Genomic DNA, 21,218 nt, shown 5'->3' with positions numbered 1-21,218 from the left:
ACTATACAGAGGCAAAGTTTATCTGGGGGCTACAAGGGTTATGGATATAGGGGGTCTTATGGCAAAAGCACTTAAGCTCCTGCATTATAAGCAAGTTTAAAGCTTATCTGATGTATTTCACTGGCATATTTTTAGTAATTTTGAAAAAAGCAGTAGTAGCGTAGCTCTTGAATTATTAACTGAAACACACTTCTGCCCCATCCAGTTCCTATGCATAAGCTATGCATTAAAACTGTCAACTACAAAATTGACTTTTATCTATAACAAAGGAGTCTTCAGTAAACTTACACAACACACTACTCACACATAATCCACTGGTAGTAGCTTATGTTACCATATCATCAGTCAGTTTTCGTACAGCTGGCCACTATGCAAATAATTTTAAAAATTAATGCAAAAAACTGTCACTAGCTATTTAGAAGCATCACAAGAAAAGTGGAAAGGTTACATAATCACAGAGCCCCACTGTTCAAATTACCAGATGTTTTATTTAAATTTGTAAACATAGTTCTAGTTTTCATAATTCTAAAAATATTGAGCTATTGACATCACTATATACTGAAATAGTTCAACGGAAATATTAATTTTACCTGTAACAAAGCAGTCTCTAGTAAGCTTTCATAACACCACCAATATATTGTCAACTGCTGTAGGCTATAGTGTTTTCTCAAGTAACCCCAAATTACAGTATATATAGCTGACAACTTTCTCTTCAATCTTGGTACAGGGTTATCCATTATTTACAGTAACAGGCCATACTGTAGATGATATTGGGTGAATGTTATTTACTATAGGACTAAAGTGGTTGAATTATTTGTACAATATACTTAATTAGTTTGTTTCTTCTAAATCCAGTGTTGTATATAGTACTTAATAAAACTGTTTTTAGTCAAAGATCAAAATATCATTGAATGGACACATCTGTTATTTTTTCACTTCATATTGTAAATGTATCTTTACAACTTAGAGCAGAACTGGTTATTTAAATGAAGTATGTTAACAGTAATTTAATTAACAGTAGTTTAATTCAGCTTTGACTTTAGATATACATTTTTCATACACATAGACTTAATTTTGATATTGATTGACATCCAGAAAGGCAATATTAAGGACTTTCAAACGTATCTTTTTCACATGTAAGAACATAAGTATATTTAATTAACTATAATCATTACAAACACCAGGTTCAATTTTAGTTGCACTCTAAACAGTTTGCTTTGATTAGAAGCAAGTACTAATTACCTGATGCTGGTGAAATATTTCAGGAGGGCTGAGTTGTTTTATGAAGCCACTACACATTAACATTTATAAAACAAAAACTGTGTGGATTCTCTAATGAAGCCACTACTCATTAAAGTTAACTACAGAACCCATACAATTTATTTTAAAATCTACCATAAAACAAGTAATGTTACTTAACTTTCACTAAAACCAACAGGTGATAATTGGATAAATACCTTAATTTAACATATAATAATGATTTCTTTGTTGTTACACAACTGGCTATATGTGCTGTGCCTATCATTGATATTGATACCCGGTTTTTAGCATTAATAAGCCTTTTGATTTACCACTGAGGGGCAATATGCGATTAAGGTATGAAATTAACATTCTGATTTTGAATACACAACCTTTCTATATAAAATATTATGAACACTGATTTTTGATAAATTTATTTCAAAAAAAAGTTTCAAAGAGTACTAACATTTTTTGTTGGTTACTACCTATAATACAAATTGGCATCTTTTCAAAATGTTTCAAACCTCTACAGATAACTAAAAACTTTTTTTTTAATACTGATATATAATACAGTGTGTGTGTGTGTGTGTGTATAGGTGTAATAAGGTGATTTAAAGCAAATGATGTTTTTAAAAGAACTTATGGTTAACTAGACATCAACAGTGTATACATAACCTTTCTTATACCTAAATCATTTCACAATGCTACTGTATGATAACGATATACAATTATATTAAATACATGCTTTAGAATGTTCTGATACATTAGGAATTACATGAAATTTTTTATTATAACACACCTATTTAAAGTATTTTCATATGTAAAAAAATAACATCGAGTAGGCCAATGTTCTTGATAAAAATTTAAAGAAATTGTCATTTTCTTCATACGAGAAACAATTAAGTGGCATAAGTTCAAATGTCCTACATACATGTGTATGTTCGTTTTTGTGTTAATTTTCATACCTAGACAAATATGAATTAACACACTGAAAAAATATATTTTGTTCTACTTAAGATATCTTTTCAAATGTAGGCAGAAAATAAAAGCTCATGTCCTAGCTTTTCTAAACATGTTTAAAATATATTTTATAGGAATATCTGATCAAAAGTAACTAACTACATCTACAGGATCTACCCATAGCGATTGTGAATAACAATGAAACAAAAGTAATTACTTTTCTGTTTATTAAAGTAAACATTTGAATTGCTGGCTAGCAGAACATTTACTTTAATAAACAAAAAAGTATTTTTGTTTTATTGTTATTCACAATCTCTATGGGGTACAACATTTGCACCACCGTGTATAATAACAAACTGGCTAAATGTACTTATTGTCATAAATTCATAAAACTCTTATTAGCAGAGTTTATAATGTAAATAAAGTTTATTATATTTAATACAATACTTTTAAGCTTAAAATACAGCAACTTAACAGGAATTTTATAAAATTGTGTGTTAAGATGCAACTCCTGAACCTATCATTTTCATAAATTGAGAAAATACAAATACTGATAAAACCAATGAAATTACAAAATTATATCTGAATTTTGGAAAATGAGAGCAAAAGTACTTTTTGTTATACAGTTTTTAACAATATTTATTTTGCACTTTTCTGTACAATATTGTTCAACCCATAAGCACAACTGGTAATGTATAAAGCGTACAGTTTGCTGACATAATGTTGGACTTATTCCATTAACTTCAAAAGAAGTCACATACGTTAATTAATTTCATACCTGTTTAAACACAAGTTTTTCGAAAGAAAAAAAAATTGTTTCACATTTAAATCCAGGATTATTCTTTGACATATTTTATCTCAGTGGTTTCATTTATTTGTTTTTACTAGTACTGTGGTCACAATTTTTTCTTTACTCTCTTCTGTGCTTTTTCTTCTTATTTTGTTTAGTAATGTAACTATTTTCAAGTTCAGGAACTTGACACTTTTCAAACTCTTCATTGTTACTAAGTTCTTCAGCCATTGCTGACGAGCTTTCACATAGTTTCATTTCTTTTACCCTTTTTCTTTTTCGTTTTGAATTTTCCGTATTTAACTGATCATTCTTTTCTTTTATTTCATCCCATGTTAAAGTACAACTATCTATCATATCTCCACAGGGATTATTATTTTTTTTATTTGATTTTTTCTTCTCGGTATAATCATTATCGGGGTTCTCTGCTTCACTAATATTTTCCTTACTTAACTGATCACTGTTTTCTTGAATTTTATGCCCTGATAAAGTGCAACTATCTATCATATCTCCACAGGGATTATTTTTTTCCTGATCTGAAATTTTCTGACTGGCATTATATATATCAGGATTCTCTGCTTTGTTACTGTTTTCAGTCTCATTTTTATCTAAATCTTGGAATGTGCTTTGTTGAAATGAACTGTCTCTGACACTGGACGTATTGTTTTGTAACTGCTTCAGACTATGAGATGTGTTTTGTTTTGTTATTTTACTTTCCTCTTTTCTTTTTCGTTTCACTTTTTTCTTATTTACGTGATCACTATTTTCTTGAATTTCTTGGCCTATTGTATCTTCCAAGGGATTATTTTTTTCCTGATCTGAAATTTCCTGATTGGCATTATATTTATCAGGATTCTCTGCTTCGTTACTGTCTTCAATCTCCTCATTTTTATCTAAATCTTGGAATGTGCTTTGTTGAAATGAACTGTCTCTGACACTGGATGTATTGTTTTGTAGCTGCTTCAGACTATGAGATTTGTTTTGTTTTATTATTTTACTTTCCTTTTTTCTTTTTCGTTTCACTTTTTCCTTATTTACCTGTTCACTATTTTCTTGGCCTATTGTATCTTCTGAGGGATTATTTTTCTCCTGATCTGAAATTTTCTGATTGGCATGATCATTATCAGGGTTCCCTACTTCACTACTGTTTTCGATCTCATTTTCAAAGTCATCACCATTTTTATCCAAGTCTTGGAATATGCTCTGTTGAGATGAACTGTCTGTGATATACCACTGGATATCTTTAGCACTGGATATAATCTTTTGCAGCTGTTCAAGACGATGAGACTTGTTTTGTTTTCGAAACTCAGTTTCCAGTAATTCAAAGAATGCTAGTTCAGAAAATATAAAAAATTACATGTATCACAAGAAAACAGTATATACTATTTATTTTTAGTCAAATAAACCATACAATAATGTTCAAGTTTGATGCAGGGTGAAAAACAGTAAGGAAGTGGTAAAGTTTTGTCCTAGTTTTGCTTTTTGTACTTTTTGTTTTTCTTATTAGATTAATTTTTAATAAATCATCTGTAGAAATTAAAGATACCAAACTAACAAATTACACAAGTACAATTTTGAATGTTTTTAATGTTATCCTTTCAAAACCAATGTTTATATCTTGCCCTTTAGTGGCAATTAAAGTTTGTTATAATAATTTATGCAATTCATACCAAAAGAAAAAGATGGTTTAAAGGAGGATTATAATTCGTCTGAAAGACTTAAGGAACTTCATTCATTCATTCATCTGATGCTCGTTGAATGTGATGAAGATCTTACATTAGAATATCAAAATGTTATCATGAAGACCTATGGATCAACTCTATTGAAACCTTCCTTACAAATGTGTACTTTATTGAACAACTACAGTTAATGTCAGTTGAGGTTAAACACAACCTAAGAAAGATGTATAAACTGAAGAGATAAATGATTTCTTTCACCTATTCAAGTGTTTAATATTAATCATTATAAACACATTATTAAGTAAAGTATTACACTAAAGTTTCTTAGCTATTTGTACACTAGTTACATATACTTTCTGTGAAAACATAGCAGTAAAGAAACATATGCATTTTGGTTTTACTGTTCACAATAGCAGTTTTTTTAAATTATTTCAAAAAACCTGAAATGGAATGCAAAATAAAATCTCTTCCTAATTCTCTTATTTCATATAAATCAGGATGATTCATCTACTACTTATAATCAAAACAACTTTAATGTTCAGGCCCTGACATTTGAAAAATGCATGAGGGTCTCTGCCAAACAGTACAGTAAGCTATTAGTGATCTCATGCCATATTTATAGTTATACTAAAAATAAATGCCTTTATAACACCAAAATGTTGTTTTTATTTAATTAAACACACAATGTTACACTTTACAGCTTCTTCAGGAGCGTTCACTAAAATCAAAACTGACAGTACATAGCTTCAAATGGTTTAAATAATAAATATATTATAGATTCAAATAGAATCTAGTAGAGCATATTCAATCACTATCCTCACATACACACTGTACTGGAGAATCATCTCCATCAGCAGTGTCAACATCAAATTATTCCTGTGCAATCAGTTCTTGAAAAAGAATCTCATCCGTTTCAGCCTAATCACTTTATCTACTAGACATACTAGAATCAGAATCATCCTCATCATGATCTCCATAATCACTTAAATCTTCATTCTCAACTCAATCAATTTCATCGTATATGTCTGACTTCCATTTCTTGGCTGCACATTCCATATACATGTCAGAAGGATTTGTATCAAATTTCTTTTTTCCTCCTTTTTGCCATAAACTTCTCCAAAGTGCATCTAATATTTGTTCCTTTTACACATGGACAAAACAAATCATTTGTTTTAATCAATAAAAGGTTCTCCACTGTTGCATGTTTTAAACTATGCTTTTGGTTAGTGGGCATATGGGTAAGGTGACTAAACCCTGCCTCAATGACACTATTACTGGGCCCTATGCAGAGCAATATTTCCACCAGCATACAAACATTATTAAATATTTCCTTCTGGAGAGAAGCATACACTACCAGAGAGACTTAGTTTTGACTCCATTCAAGTAACACTTAACAAAAAAATGCTCTGCAAGTACATTTAAACACTCAATTTCCCTGGTGGTGTTACATCAGGGTGCTGGATCCATCCAAAACACACTTTGATAAAGTTCACTCTCATATGAGGAGAATCTTGATTCAAGACAAGACTGTACACTTGGAGTGATTGTAATTCTCCGTTTGTCTACAGTTTTATTAGCACAGTTTATATTGTTCATTAAATAGTAGTTGACACTGACAGTAGTGTATTCCTTGTTTTCTTTTTCTGACACTCTGCTTTAAGCAAAGTGCTCTTAAGATACCAGGAATCTGGTGTTATTTCCAGTTCAAGTTTGAACTTTTTCAAAATATTTTCACATTGTGTACCTGAAGTTTCTTCCTCAAGTTCCTGTAAAGCATCCTTTGCTTTTTCTACCATAGGCAGTATCTGATAGCATAAAATATTGTGTTTTTCAAACTGCATAGACAGAATAGAACATGCATCCAGCACATCTTTGTACAAGCAACATTTTGTCAGAAAAGTTAAGTCTTTCATCTTTTTTAAAAGTCCATGAAATTTAGCTGATGCTACTCTCTCCTTACAACTGGAAAGGGAATTCTCTATTGCTCCAGCAAGAATTAACTAGTTACTCAGTAAATGATTTACTCCCCATCTTGTGTGCACACCAAATGAACTGGCAGTTGTCTCAATGTGCCTTTTGAACTTTCCAGATTGTTTGAATAAGTAATATATAGTTTTCATGAGGTCTTTCACATTAGCAAATGATTTAAATACACTATTTCTCAATGGGAAATGCAGTGAATGCCTAGAAGCCAAAGGTGATTGTCATTTTTCAGTTTTGTTAGCAATCCATTGTAAACTCTAGGTAAGCATACTTTTTTGCTGGAATTGAAACCTTTCCATCACCTTTGAATACATCATCAATGCTACTCTTTAGATATCGGCATCACCAAAGTTATCAATGTAAGGCAAGAAAAATAAACTGGTATACCTTGCTTGATTGTTCTAATGAAGTTAGTTCTTTTTTCAGAGCCAGTTTTTTTGCCACTTTCATCACTAAGAACTATAAAAACTGAAAATAAAATAACTACTACTTTCTCACAAATGGTTCCTGCAATAACATTAATAAATTCTTTTGCTGTATTGCCATTATCAAAACTTTAAGTCAGTTGTACTTAATTTTGTTTTGGCACTTTAAATACAGTTTTGAATGCCAAAAGAGGCTGTCCATTTACAACATACAAGCTGTTTTAAGAAACTTCCTGTATGTCCCTTTAGTTTGAGCATACAGAGCTACATTTATCTCAGGTTGAAAAGAGATGTGGAAAGCAGAAGAACCACCAATACCAGGACCACTGATGCCAGGAAGAGTGTTCTAATCATCTTCAAGCAACTTTTTAATTCTATAAAAGTACATGTGTATAGATGTACATACTGAACATACACTGTAATAAAACAGCAAAGCTTGTATTAATGAAATAAATGGACAGTAGAATTTATGTAAAATATAATCCTAGTGACTGATAACAGACATTTATCAAAAACAACATATGTATAGGCCTACCAGTTTATAAACAAAGTAACGAACAGATAATATTGTATCTAAGATAAAAACAATTACATTTAAATTCATGCTTAAATAATAGAGGCCACAAAATATGTCCTCTAATTACCTTAATATATGCTCAATTGACACAAAGTTAACAAATAACTAGATCTAAAGTTCCCAAGTCACTTGAAAGTCAGTTAAATTGCATATCAACAAGTTAGGCCTTGGCTAATAACTTATAAATGCATATAAAGTCAAAGATAATTTTGATGTAAAATAAGTCTCATTAAATTGCCAAATGTGTCTAACACATTAACAAATATTTTGGGAACAACTGTTTTTCCTCTGCTTATGAAGATGTTTGCAATTTGCATACAAACAAAAATATATACAGGCAATATTTGGGTTTACCTTTGACTCAAAGGTGATATTATAATATAATGACTGTAAAATATAGGTATTTAGTCATACAGGCTATGTGCGTAATGACAAACAATGAAGGGATATCATTATAAATTTCAGTAAAGAGTACAAAAATGAAATAAGATATATACATACTTAAAGAAATTTGGTATGTTCTTGAATTCAAATGGTGAATGGCCGAGTACTTCCTTATGTATTCATTGCAGTATATATACTTGTCTACATCTTGCTGACTGCACCCCTACTTCTTTTATGATATTCTCACTGTATTTAGCACAAAGCTTGTATCAAATTTTTGTTACAATGCTTCTTCCAAAGGTGTTCTTTGAAGACAAAAATCAAATTTGTCCACCAAGATTCCATTTGAAGAAAGTTGAAAACAAAACAGTCTCACTGGCTAAACTGAGACATGTTTACAATTGAAAGTGAAACCAGAACTGAACAATGTATGATCTCCAATCACTATGACAGCACTTGCAAGTAGTTCATCAAAAAGGAAGTTAGGTCACGATAAAATTTGTTAAAACTCCTTTACTATTCTGAGTTTTGTAATTTAAACTTTAACACATTGACTTAATTTCTTAGTTACAAATATCAGATGTCTACATAATACAACAATATAGTTCAAAAACATTGCTACTCTAGACCAATTAAAATTAAAGTACCAGAGCACATCGGCTAACAAGGTCACATGAAGTTATCTGCGAGCTTTTACTGTGTAAAAAACAGTTGATCGTTTGATCAGCAAGCATCAAGACAGACTTGATGGGGAATCTAATAACCAAAACCCATCTTATGGGAACTTACAAGCATCAGTGAGATGGCACCTGTCAAATGTGAAGGCCTGAATATTATATACTAGTAATAAGAGTTGGCTATCTTTACACAAGATCTGAAGCTTATGGTATTTCTGATTAAAAACAATGACCAAAAATCAAAAACTGAAACATACTTGTTTGTTCTGTTGTCACAAAAGCAAGTACTTTAGCTTTGTTCAAAGCCAGTTTTATGCCATTTTTCTTCTCCAAGTGGAGAGAGCTAGAACTGAAATGATATGCTGGCCAGTAGGAAGACCTACTCTTCCAAGATCTTCTTAAAAGGTTTAACTTTGACTGTGTTGGCCTTGGTATAAAAAGGAACAATATGAGTTAGTATATTAACACAAAAACATGAGTAATTATTTTAAAGAAACCAAAACTGTTTCACAAAAACAAAAATTTCAAGGTTATCAAAATATGATGTACAGCTAATGCATTTAAAAATAATCTACAAAATAAAGAAACAGTTACAACACTTTAACCAAATTCTCTTATTTGTTCATAAAATAAATAAAAAGTTTTTATTTAAAAAATGTTCTATAATTATAATACGAAGGGATGCAACATATAATTAATGGTCCCTAAATTATTATGACATTCTCATATTCTATTTATTATAAATATATTTTCTTTTATATGGTCGCAAGCTATGGCAACTTCAGCTTCTCATAGAATACAGCAATTTTTTTTCTCAAACTGAGAGAATAAATATTTATCAACTATATAACAACAAAAAGCCGTATGTCTGTCACGCCGATATCTTGGCTGTTGCAGTACCAACTGACACAAAATGCTGATGATGCTTTTTTACCATGAGAAGCAAGTTTGTCTTTTTTAAATTCTTCCAGCTATATATAGATAAAATAGACGATGCACTTCTTTATGCTTATAAATTAGATTTGAGTGTAGGTTGGTAAGATAAATGATGAGTAATAAAATAAAATTGGGTATATGTGCCTCCCAAGGTTGGTATTGCTGAAATACAAAAATCATAATCATTGGCTGAAATTTGCCATTATATTTACTTCGTTGTTAAAGAGACATCACCAGATTCTGTCCAATCAGAACCCTTGGCTACAACTCTATAATAACCTACATGTTTTACCCGCAGCACATTTCAATTTTTAAAATGCACAAATTAAAGCAAGCTTTTTCAGGATAACAAAGCTAAAACCAGGAAGACAGTCCAAAGAGAAGACCCCAATATTCATAATAAAATTCACTGCCTTTACCATCACAATTAATAATTTGCAGAGTCATACATTTGACCAAGTAGGAATATGTCTTTGAGAATCAGTTTTTTGCACATTTCAATATATGAAGATTTATCAAGAACAAAATTTGGACATATAAATATACAGAAGTCAAAATGCAAATCAAGCAATACTTAAAGGAGATGACCAAATATACATAAAAATGTGGTTTTCATGAAATACTAAAAATAGGACATTAACTCTCCATACATATATTGTTACTTGATTATAATTAATTATGAGAAAATATGTTCATAAAACATTTATTTAGATATAATTTTGAAAAGAAAAATTAAATATTATTTCCCATCATGTGACTAGGCATTCAGCTTGTACTGTATATGTGTGAAAATCATAACCAGAAGAAATATTTTATATTTTGCTAACAAAAAAATAATGTTGTGTTTTACAATATGAAACATTGTTATAGCAGTTGTGTTTGAACAGGCCAAATATAATACACAAATTATTTTCTTTTTAAAAACAAAATCATATCAGTAAATCTTTCAATTAAAATACAATAAATTTTGAAAACAATCAAATGACTTAAAAGAAAGATAAAATTGTATTAAAACTGACCTTTTGTAAACATCAGCTATAAGAGAAGCTAACTTTTCCCATGCCTTAAGACTTGTTTTATTGGGATACTGGTCTACATAGGTAAACAGCAATCGTATACACTTTTCAATTCCATTTTCTGTTAAAAGTTTCAGAACAAAAATTCAAAAATTACCTCATTTACTCACTGCCCACAAATTAGATTCAATGCACAGTTCTTGTACTTCTACTTGGAAATTTCTCAACAGAAACATCCAAGATAGAAAAACAATTAACTTTGCTAACTTAACATTCTTTTTTAACTTGGAATATACATTGGCTAGCCACTTTATTAGGAGCTATGTACCATTTCAGACTTGTTGGGCCTGACCTGAGTGCAGAATGAATGCTAAAACTAACCTCAGCATCATTTCTGATCAAGTGCATCCAGCAATACTTTAAGTGTACAGACAATGACAGCTATTTCTCAGACTACAATGCCAAAATTGTGTGTGACATATATTAAGAAACATGATGGATACTGAACATCTTCCATGAACATCCCAAGCTCTCAATCCAATTGAGCATCTACGAGATGAACTTGAAAGACACATTCCCCATCACTATCCTCAGCCTACCCAGCATCACACCTTATAACTACCACAACCTTACACCTTTGTAGTTTTTTAATTTATCTAATTAAAACACTTTAATTAAGTTAGTTGTTCAATGAAATGATTATTATTAAATTAGATAATGCATTTCATTTTTTTTCATGACTTTCCAGAACATTTATGATTTTCTCCATTTTCCTTGACTTTTTAAGATTGGAAATTAAAATGTTCAGGCTTGCCAGGACATGTGGGAACCCTTCTACCTTGCTCCATGATTTGCATACAATATTAATGATTGAATGAAGAAAAACTCTCAGGACAATTTCCAGCACATTGTGGATACTATGTTGTATCATGGCTGTTACTTGGGAAAAAATGTGGCCAAACCTGTTAATAGCTATAGTCCCTAATAAATTGGTGAGCCAGTGTGTAAAATATTGCAGTAATTTCAAAACCAGCCATATTTTTATCATTTCTGATCTATGAATAATTGTATTGCTGCTAGTGAGAAAAAAAAAGTAGGTCATCATGGTTATGACTAAAAAGTTTTAATACAAACTAAAATGTTCTGGCACATTATCAGTGTGAAACTAATATAACTGAATATACACACTGGTTGAAAAAAAAACATTTGTTTTTGTAATTACAAATCTTTTAAAAGCTGAGACAATACACTATACAGTACACCACCGATTTTCTGGCAATTGATGGTCCGGCACCTCCTTTAATCCAGACAGAATTACAAAATTAATTCCCGCAACTGCCAAACTAGTTTACTGGGCGGCCACAAATGGCATTGCATGTGGCACACGCTCTCTTAGGATGGGCTACTTACATTTCACTCTTGTGAAAATTTTCTTATAAATATTAAACTAGTAGATCAAATTGCTTGAATTTTTTCATGAATGTTGCTAAGAATATGTAGTTTAACAAGATGCAAATATTTAATTTTTTACAACACAAAATGATGATAATATTGTAAGTACAGTAATTAATAAACTTTTTTCATTTATACTGTACTAATAAATCTGTATCATTTATACCTTTACTAATGTATTTCATTAACCATTTAATTCACATTTAATATTTGTTTTATATAAGTTTCTAGCAGTCCATGGTGCTTCAGAGACACGGAAGGGGTATAATTAGTGAGTCAGAGGTGTATTGTTAAATTATTCTTACATGACCTCTGTTGATCCGGCAAGGCTCTGGAACCAAGGGTGCCAGAAAATCGGTGGTGTACCTGTACTATTTTATTAAAATATTTCAACCAATGTTTACTGTAGAGATAACCTAGTATGTGCACAGTGATTTCTGGACACTCAAAAATAATAACAGGTCCAGTTATACAACACCAATTGTAAATTACATTCAACTATGAAATCACACTTTGATGAAAGGTATAATTATACAATTCTTCTTTATTACTACTGATATTACCTGTTGCTGTAAGTTTCAAAATCTAGTTTTTAGGTTTAACAGGCTTCATACCAATATAAGTGTTACACCTAACTGAGTAATCATACAGCCTTAACATATTCCATTAAATATGTCCATGCTAACAGGTTTAAAAGGAATTTATTTCCAAGGAGTTTTTTGCTATGCTTATTCTGTCTTCAGTTTTAGTTAAGAAGCTTCTATATATATATATGAGTTTAGTATCAGGTGACAGTCTGAGGAGTTGAGCCAAAAAGTGCTCATCCCCTCCCCCATGTGGAGAATGGCTGCCTTACAGGAAGTAGAAAAAGAGTTCCTTTACTGATGTTACCTGTGGTCTCCTGACTGTATACTGTTCTAGTGATCCCACATTTTTGCTTTTCTTAGCTACTCCATATGTTACCTTGTTTTTCAGAAGGCCCATTCAATCTGGATGTTGGTGAAGACTTTCCATGTTTGTTTCTTTCAGTTTATTAACACAAATGTGATCACTATCCTGCCAGTAGAGTTGTGTTGGATTTGATAAAGGGGCTTCACTTGTGAGATTGTCAGTTCCCTTATTTAGCTTTACCCCTACATGGCCTGTCACATACATTCAGGTGATGGTCTTACCGTGCAGCTGCTTTGCTTTGTACCATCCCTTTGGGAACCAAAACATTCTGAATTTTATGCAGTAATGCTTGTGAGTCAGTCACAAATAATATGTTGGTGGCACTGTCTACTTAGTTTGTTGGGGTCAACAATCCAGAGAAAAGCTTGCTTTATCCTTATGCTGCTTGTGGGAAGAATTAATGCTCCACCAGCTTTATGCAGAATATCATTGATCTGCAAAATGCTGAATGCCCAACAAGTTTTCCCTCACTGTCTTTGGTTTAGGAACTATCTGTAGCTATGATGAAATGTGACTGTCCACCATAGTCTTTTAATAGGCACTCATAGGTTTTTTCTGCTTCACCCTCTGCCCAATCTCTACATTTTTTTTTGTTTAGGATGATTTCCACAGACCCCAGAAGCACCAGATGTTCATTCCATATGAAGACATCTGAGATCTGAAGGTGATGTATTATCTCTATGGTGGCTGCATAGTACCTATTTACTCATGAATGTCTCAAGAGATGCCTTTTAGGCAAACCTCTGCTTGGTTGGTGTGTACAGGATCATTGTGAATTTGGAATATCCCAATAAACAAGAGTAGAAGCTTGATGATGAAATGCATGGTCTTTATACTGCAAAAGCCTAGTGAAGAAATTGGCTTGAAAGTGCTGCTGGTGTTTTGCGATGCTGCTGAGACGTGTGAGATGTAACAGGCCTTAGGGGTGGCTGAAGTACATCCCATGACCAGTCTTAAAGAGATATCTTGTATCTTTGCAATCTTATTTAGTTGGGTAGCACTGCTGGTTTTCAATAGGGAGTAAGCCAGGACTGAGTGGATAAGACTTTTGTAGAACATAAGCAAGTGCTGTTCTTTAGCTCTACTTCCTGCTGCAATTTTCCAAAAAAACGCTCTGCTTATCCTGATGTTAATGTAGTTGATAAACTGGAGTTCTCTGTTAAAGGTATTCAATGTTTTTCTCCAGAGGGATATCAGTGATCACAAAGGATAGTAATGCTTTGTTTTTATCAGCATTCAGAACATGGCAATGGTAGAATTGATGACCATTCCTGTGTCATTACACCATTTGCTCATCTTGCTAATGATTAAATTTTGCTTTCAATTTCAGCTTTGCTAGAGCCTCTTCTGTGCCCCAAAATGTCACCACCAAATATTAGAACATGGCACCTGGTTGGACTGCCAAGGTGGGCTAGATTCATGGTTTAGATGCTGAAGAGGACTGATAAATGGTAATCCTTGAGGCAGATCAGCACTGATGATGATTCACTTTGATTGCCAACCTCCATGCTTTGTAATGTATCATCTTATACATTACAATGATGACTATTTTGAGCATTTTATCAACATAAAAGAGTAACTGGAATACAGAAGGTATCCTAACATCCAAAACTACTGCCAAAATGTTCTGACCAGTTTCAAAGCCTTCCTTCTATCAACTATGGATTTTCTTCCATTGCAATAACTGCCTAATGATGAAGGTAGTAGTGGTTCAATCTGACAGTCAATCCTTCTCTGAGATCTTGCCATTGATATTTTGAATGGTGATGATTTGATGATTTTTAAAATGAGAGAGATCTTTCAAGGGTTTAGAAAAGATTCCAATAAAAGCATCAGTCCATATTTCAAAATTCCTACCTATTGCTCAGGTAGACTGACATTCCAACACTAACTTCAACAGGTTGACTTCTGTAAGCTTCTTAAAGGTGGAAATTCTTATACCATCTGGAACTGTAGATTCATATTTAGATGTATTCATGGCTCCATGTATCTCTTTCAAGCTAAGGGTGGTTTCCATATCCACATGTATTTGTAGCTCAGATACAGATTACTCAGCCTGAGCCTCTCCTGCATATCACATAAGTTAATGTATCTGCATATGAAGACCTTGCACTGGTCTTCATCTGTTCAGAGTGGGGTACATTCATTATCGTAAATGACTGACATTACCATGTTTTTTGGTTTTATGCCAGTCATAAACTTGTGGAAGCACTAGAATGAAGTGTTTGTCAGATTAGCCTATTTCAGGTAGAGATGATATTGAAGATAAGGTTAGCAAAAGCAAGGTATATACAGGAACCTCAGTATTAACCAAATTCCTTTCTTACATCCCTGAACACTGCTACTAAATCCATTTTTGCACATTTTGTTTTTTTGTCAGAAGGTGATACTGTGTTTGAAATGTGATGATTTACATTAAATCATATGCTATGATTGTGCTATTTACATAATATGAACAAATGTTTTACTTGACATGAAACTTCCATGGATGGCAGAATTCGTGCAGTAGAAAATAGTTGTGAAATTGAATCTTGAGCTGAAAATGCTGCTTAACATACCTTAACATTTTAGTCAACAAGGTATCAGATTTTAATTGTTACCTTTTACTCTTGGTTTTCAAAGCTTGAAAACAAAATTTTATTAAAATTAAATTTTACAAAGAATAAAAAACAAAATTTAATTGTTATTATTCATAATTTAAATTGACTGAATCTCTGTGTAATATTTAATAAGTTTATAAGTAATCATAATGCATACAATATCTGCTGTAAGAACATTGTATTTCCTACATATGTATGAGCAATTATAAATATACCTTTTTGTTCCATGTATTTGTATCTATCCTGTTTTAATATTTGAACCAATTATCTGTATTTGAATATATCAATATCTTTAGGAAAATGAGTTTAAGAACTCTGCTTTATCATTTAAAAAACTCCAGAAACATCATAGCCACCTTTTGTAGACATTCTAGAAATTAACACCAATAATAAAATGAGTATACAAACCTCTGGGTTCTAACATATCAACAAGCTCAAGAACTCTTGGGTCTGATGGGGAAATTCTTACTATTTTCTTTAAGATGGGAAAAATGAAAAGAAAGAAAGAAACAATTAATACCAAAGGAATTAATAAAAATAAACATTATTCCGAAATTAAATGGATAAATGTGTGTGTGTGTATCCAATGGTTCTTATAAAAAATAAGCCTAATAAAAGTCTAACATTTACTGAAGATGCACATGTACAACAGTGAAAAAACATTGCACTAAAGTTAATAGTATATCTTATATAGAACCCATATTAGGATCTAAAATGTAGAAATAATTGTGATATTCTCCTATAAAGGTAGATGATCAGGTAAGGACTTTTGAGGCAAAATAATTTATAATAAAGAATATTGTCGTGTATTACATTCAGCTGACTGACAAAGTGTTTTTTGTGAAAAGAAAGTTCACTTTGAAATTGTTTTAAATAAGAACACATGTATATACTATTGTTTGATTTTTTACTCTAAAAGGCTTTTTTTATTGATTACATAAAATAAAACAAACTCCCTAAAATTTCTTTACATAAGAAAAAAGAAACAAAAATTTGACATTAATTTAAAAGATGTATAAATTTTTCCTGGTAAGATATTTAAAATAAAATAATGTTAACAAATTAGTGCTGTTGAGCCCAGCCCTGCCACAATATCTAGTCCGACAATTAGTTTTGTAGAGAAGGAAAAATAAATGAATGATAAATTATTTTTGCAAAAATAAAAAAGACAGCCAGAAAACAAATATCCAACACTGGGGCATAAATCACGGAGTGGGTCATTATTTAATGTGCCCTGGTTTTTTTGTATTGGGGGTTCACTGTCTATATAATTTAATCTCAGTTTTGCCAACCTCACATGCTTAAAAAAAAGGGAAAAGGGGCTAAAAACCTGTAAAATCCCAGATCTTTACCACCTTTTGCTATTGGCAGCCAGGGGAATGTGGTTGTTCACAAAAATAATAATAAAAAAATAAGAAAGCTAATAATTAAAAGTACTATACATCAGTATAGTATACTATGCAGCTAAACTGTCTTTTAAGTTGACATTCCAGTCACCAGTATGGTGTTTGGACATAAATACCAAGATGTTAAGGTACTACTACACTAAGCCCAACCTTTTACTATTAATATAGCTCCCATCCTCTACCCTTCTTTGCTGCTATATGGATCTTCAATGGTTCTAAAGAGACCCGCACAGCAGCAGATCTTATTAGTCCACCTATAAAAATGTCCAAATAATCATTTCTAATTATTTCCCCTCCCACCAATAAATTTTATAAATTATCTTTTATGGTATATATTATAATTTTAATTATGTCACTATTTTCACACTTATATAAGTACTTTTTATATTTATTTTAAGATAAATTTAAAATATTTGGTAAAGGTTTTTTCATCAAAGCCATCAAAAATCAACTTTTGTACAAATATATTCGTATTGGATATTAATAATTCTCTATTGCTACATATTTTACCATATCTTAGAAATTATGTATGTATGTATGGCATTTGTTGGAACATTACGATGCAGTGAGGGAAGTCAATATATTGGAAATACGAAATCATTTCTTGTATTATAAATATTAATATTACTATAATTATTAATTATTTTAATATCTAAATCTAAATAATGTGCTTCAGTATTTGATACGGAGACATTCTGAATTTGTGGAACTGCAGGATAAATGCCACCAATATAATTACTTATTACTGGTCTATTAATACTAATTAAATCATCAATATAGCTACATCTTAAGGAATATAATTCCAGATTTGTAAATATATTTTCATGATAATAATAGATATAAATCAGCAACACAACTTGGATAATTGGACCTCCATCAGTATACCCACTATTTGTTTATAAATGTGCTTATCAAAATGAATATAATTATTACATAAGCAAAAACTGAATACGTTTTTAATAATATCGGCAGTAAAAGTTTGTTTTCTACTTTTATAGGTAGATTAATAAATTGATCTATTAATAAATTTATCAACAATACCAGATGGTTAAGTTGTACAGTTGTAAATATGTTGTTAAATTGTATGTTTGTAATGTATCTGCTAAATGCAATTATTTTTAATGTTTTTTTTTTATGAATCAGTGTTACAAATGATAGAAAAATAGATAAATCAAAATAAAAGATTTTTTAAAGTCAAAACTAAATACTATTTAGTAAGTTTGAACTAAATTTCATGCAATCTGGTTAAGTATTTCCATTATGAGAAGGAAAAAAATCAAGAAATATCAGTGACACTCCTCCAACTTGGGAAGGGTTAATTAAATTAATAGAAGGTACACTTATAGTATTTATAGTTCCTTACAAACATTTCAATAATCTGAAAACACATTCTAAGAAACTAATTAAACTCAATAAGAAAAAAAGAAACTTTTGTATTATTAAGGTTTAGTTGCTCACATGTCCAAAACTGAGCTTTTATAAATTATTCAAAAATAAATGCTTATTGGCACCTTCAACAACTTTTCATTATTGTTTTATATAAGAAGACATATGTTTATGAGTTATGTTAACTTACTGTAAATAATGTAATAATTACAAAGCCAAATATAGAACATTGCAAACTACTGTTCACTTATACAGTTGTTAAATAAAAAACCATACTCCTACAGTAGTTACTGTCTCCAAATAAAAATGGAAAATATTGCTAGTAGACTTAACTGCATTATTAAACCAATCCTGGGAAGTTCAGTTACTGCAGTATCAGTATTAAATACACTTTGTTATGAATTGTTTGCTTGTTTTAGAGTAAAGCCACAGTGGGCTATCTACTGTGTCCACCATAGGGAATTGAATCCTGGATTTTAGCATTTAAGTCTATAGACTAACCACTGTCCCATCTGGAGACATTGTTATTACTTTCCATCATTTATAACTATAGATGAGTGATTAACTCAAATGCCTACAAGCATTGAATACTTGGATTACTATCACATAAAATAATCAACTAAACAAAATTAATGTTTCCCATTATTATTATTTTTCAATATTCCGACTATCCAAGTTTCACGTGAGAATAACTGATCAGTTAAATGTAATTGATTAATGAACTCAATGATTAGTCGATTATCAAATTCCACTAACTGTCCAGCTCTATTTATGAAAACTTTTCTGAAAATAATTACGAAACAATAAGAAATTCTGTGTATTAGAAACTGAAACTCTTATACCTAAACCCAAGAACATTACTATTACTGGCAAAACCCAAGAACATTACTATCAGTGGCAAAAGTATAGAGCCTGTGCTGAGACCTTATTGTAAATTGCTTGAAATGCAAAGCTAAATAATGAGCTGGCTATTGGCACTGTGTTCAGCAGGGGGAATCGAATTCAAGATTTCAGTGTATATTTATTTGAGGCAAAAAACATTTGTGAAAAGAAGCCCCAGGCAGTTGCTGACTAAATGTCTACTGCCTCATAATTCCCTAAAGCAAGGTATATAAATCAATATGGTCAAGTCTACTAAGAATCATATAAATATATATTTAACATGATGTTACTGTTTCACATGGAATAGTTTTTTCATATTTAATTATAAGTAATAAGTATCATTTATTCTTGCATTTAAGTTGAATTCACTTTCAAAACAGAACATAGTGCATTAGAAACAAGTTATATGTGATAAACTAAAATATTAGCATATGAATATATTAAGTAAGTCCAAATTATCGAGTCTTCCTAGGGTCACTGGTCAAAGGCTATGTCATCATGTTTGTACACTTATATTCAAAATTTTACTGAAAAACTATTTCATAAATTTATGTCAACAAGTTTGGTATCATATTGTAGATTATAATTCAAAATTTAGTATTATACAAAAGTTAATTTCATAATTTAAAAGTAAATATTAAAAACACACCTAAATATTGATTTTTGTGTGTCATGTGGTATGTTAAATGCAGCATTGGTTCAGATTACATACTTATGATGTCCAAATACAAAGTTTATAGTTTCTTATGAATTAGGAGCTCAAACTACTGATATTGACACCTAGAATATAAGATAACAACGTCCTATCTTTTCGATTTACATCTACATTTAGTGAATCAAACACAGTGGCCCTACCCACCTCTTTCCATTTTTGGAAATACTCATGTACACCTACTTCTATGGTGTATGAATAACCAATCAAAAACTCAGAATGTAACCAAAGTATGGTTCTCTGTGCGTCTGTGAAGTATTTACATGGGAAACCCTTTCTTTTCATAGTAGATACCAAGTGGTAAAATAAGACATTATTTAACTTAAAAAATCATATTTTTTAGACCCAAATACAGATTAGTTAGTAAGCCTGATAAATTATAGTGGAATTCTGTGGAATTTATATAGTAATTTATGATTTTTTTATTTTAAAATGCATATATAAAACTTAAAATTTTCTTTTTCTTTTACATTTTCCATGTGCAAAATTTTATAATGCTTAGCAAATTATGGTAAGCAACAAACTAGTACAAAGATCATAACTAGATGAGATAATTGTTTTCTTTACTTCTTTAATTACTGTTCTATGTTTTAAGAAAATAACTGAAATTTTAGAACTTATTTGTAAATAGTCATAATGTATATACATATATAATGTATTAGAACTGAAATGTGTCTGCATTTTACAAAATACTGGTCCACTAGAAAACAGCAAAGACAGGTCACTTTGTAAAGACCAGTTTTATATTATTGGATATGGTAGCATGAGTACACATGCACTATGTCATTCAACTTCTGTAACATTCGTCAGACACTGCTTAAAGGTCAATAAAATAACAAAGGTATTTTTTATATATGTAAAAGACTGAATTTAGACTAAATATTTGTGTTTTGGTGTTATAATTTCTAGTAATTCTAGAATGACAAATACATAACTTATACTTACTTCCTATTTTTTATGGTGGTTACGAGGTCGGTCGATTTGACCAAACCCATACAGAGATACAAAAGTGAAAATAACAGATAAAATATAAAGTTTTTTCTAAAAAAAATATTTAATAATTATCTGTAGGATATTAGGAGGTTATAGAGACTTTGCATGTGAAATTAGACAATTTTATGATGCATAAAAGTATGTTTAATCTTAAAATCAAAATTACTTAC

General features: G+C 30.8%; 1 protein-coding gene across 2 annotated transcripts in view; it reads right to left on the bottom strand.

Annotated features, from left to right (window-relative positions):
• Window positions 1–1,363: 1,363 nt before the first annotated feature.
• The window catches only part of LOC106467819, a 55,700-nt gene continuing 35,845 nt past the window's right edge, over window positions 1,364–21,218 (bottom strand). For both annotated transcript variants that reach the window (XM_022396012.1, XM_013928198.2), the window contains exons 10-13: window positions 16,078–16,144; window positions 10,670–10,787; window positions 8,972–9,141; window positions 1,364–4,320 (exon numbers count right to left, since the gene is read on the bottom strand). In XM_022396012.1, coding sequence (XP_022251720.1) covers window positions 3,110–4,320; window positions 8,972–9,141; window positions 10,670–10,787; window positions 16,078–16,144 — 1,566 coding nt within the window. In that variant the 3' untranslated portion in view covers window positions 1,364–3,109. The remainder of the gene's footprint in view (window positions 4,321–8,971; window positions 9,142–10,669; window positions 10,788–16,077; window positions 16,145–21,218) is intronic.

Source organism: Limulus polyphemus, unplaced genomic scaffold (assembly GCF_000517525.1).
Source record: "Limulus polyphemus unplaced genomic scaffold, Limulus_polyphemus-2.1.2 Scaffold2753, whole genome shotgun sequence".
Lineage (NCBI taxonomy): Eukaryota > Metazoa > Arthropoda > Merostomata > Xiphosura > Limulidae > Limulus > Limulus polyphemus.
The sequence above is the reverse complement of the archived record's forward strand: the minus strand, read 5'-3'. Positions and strand labels throughout refer to the sequence as shown.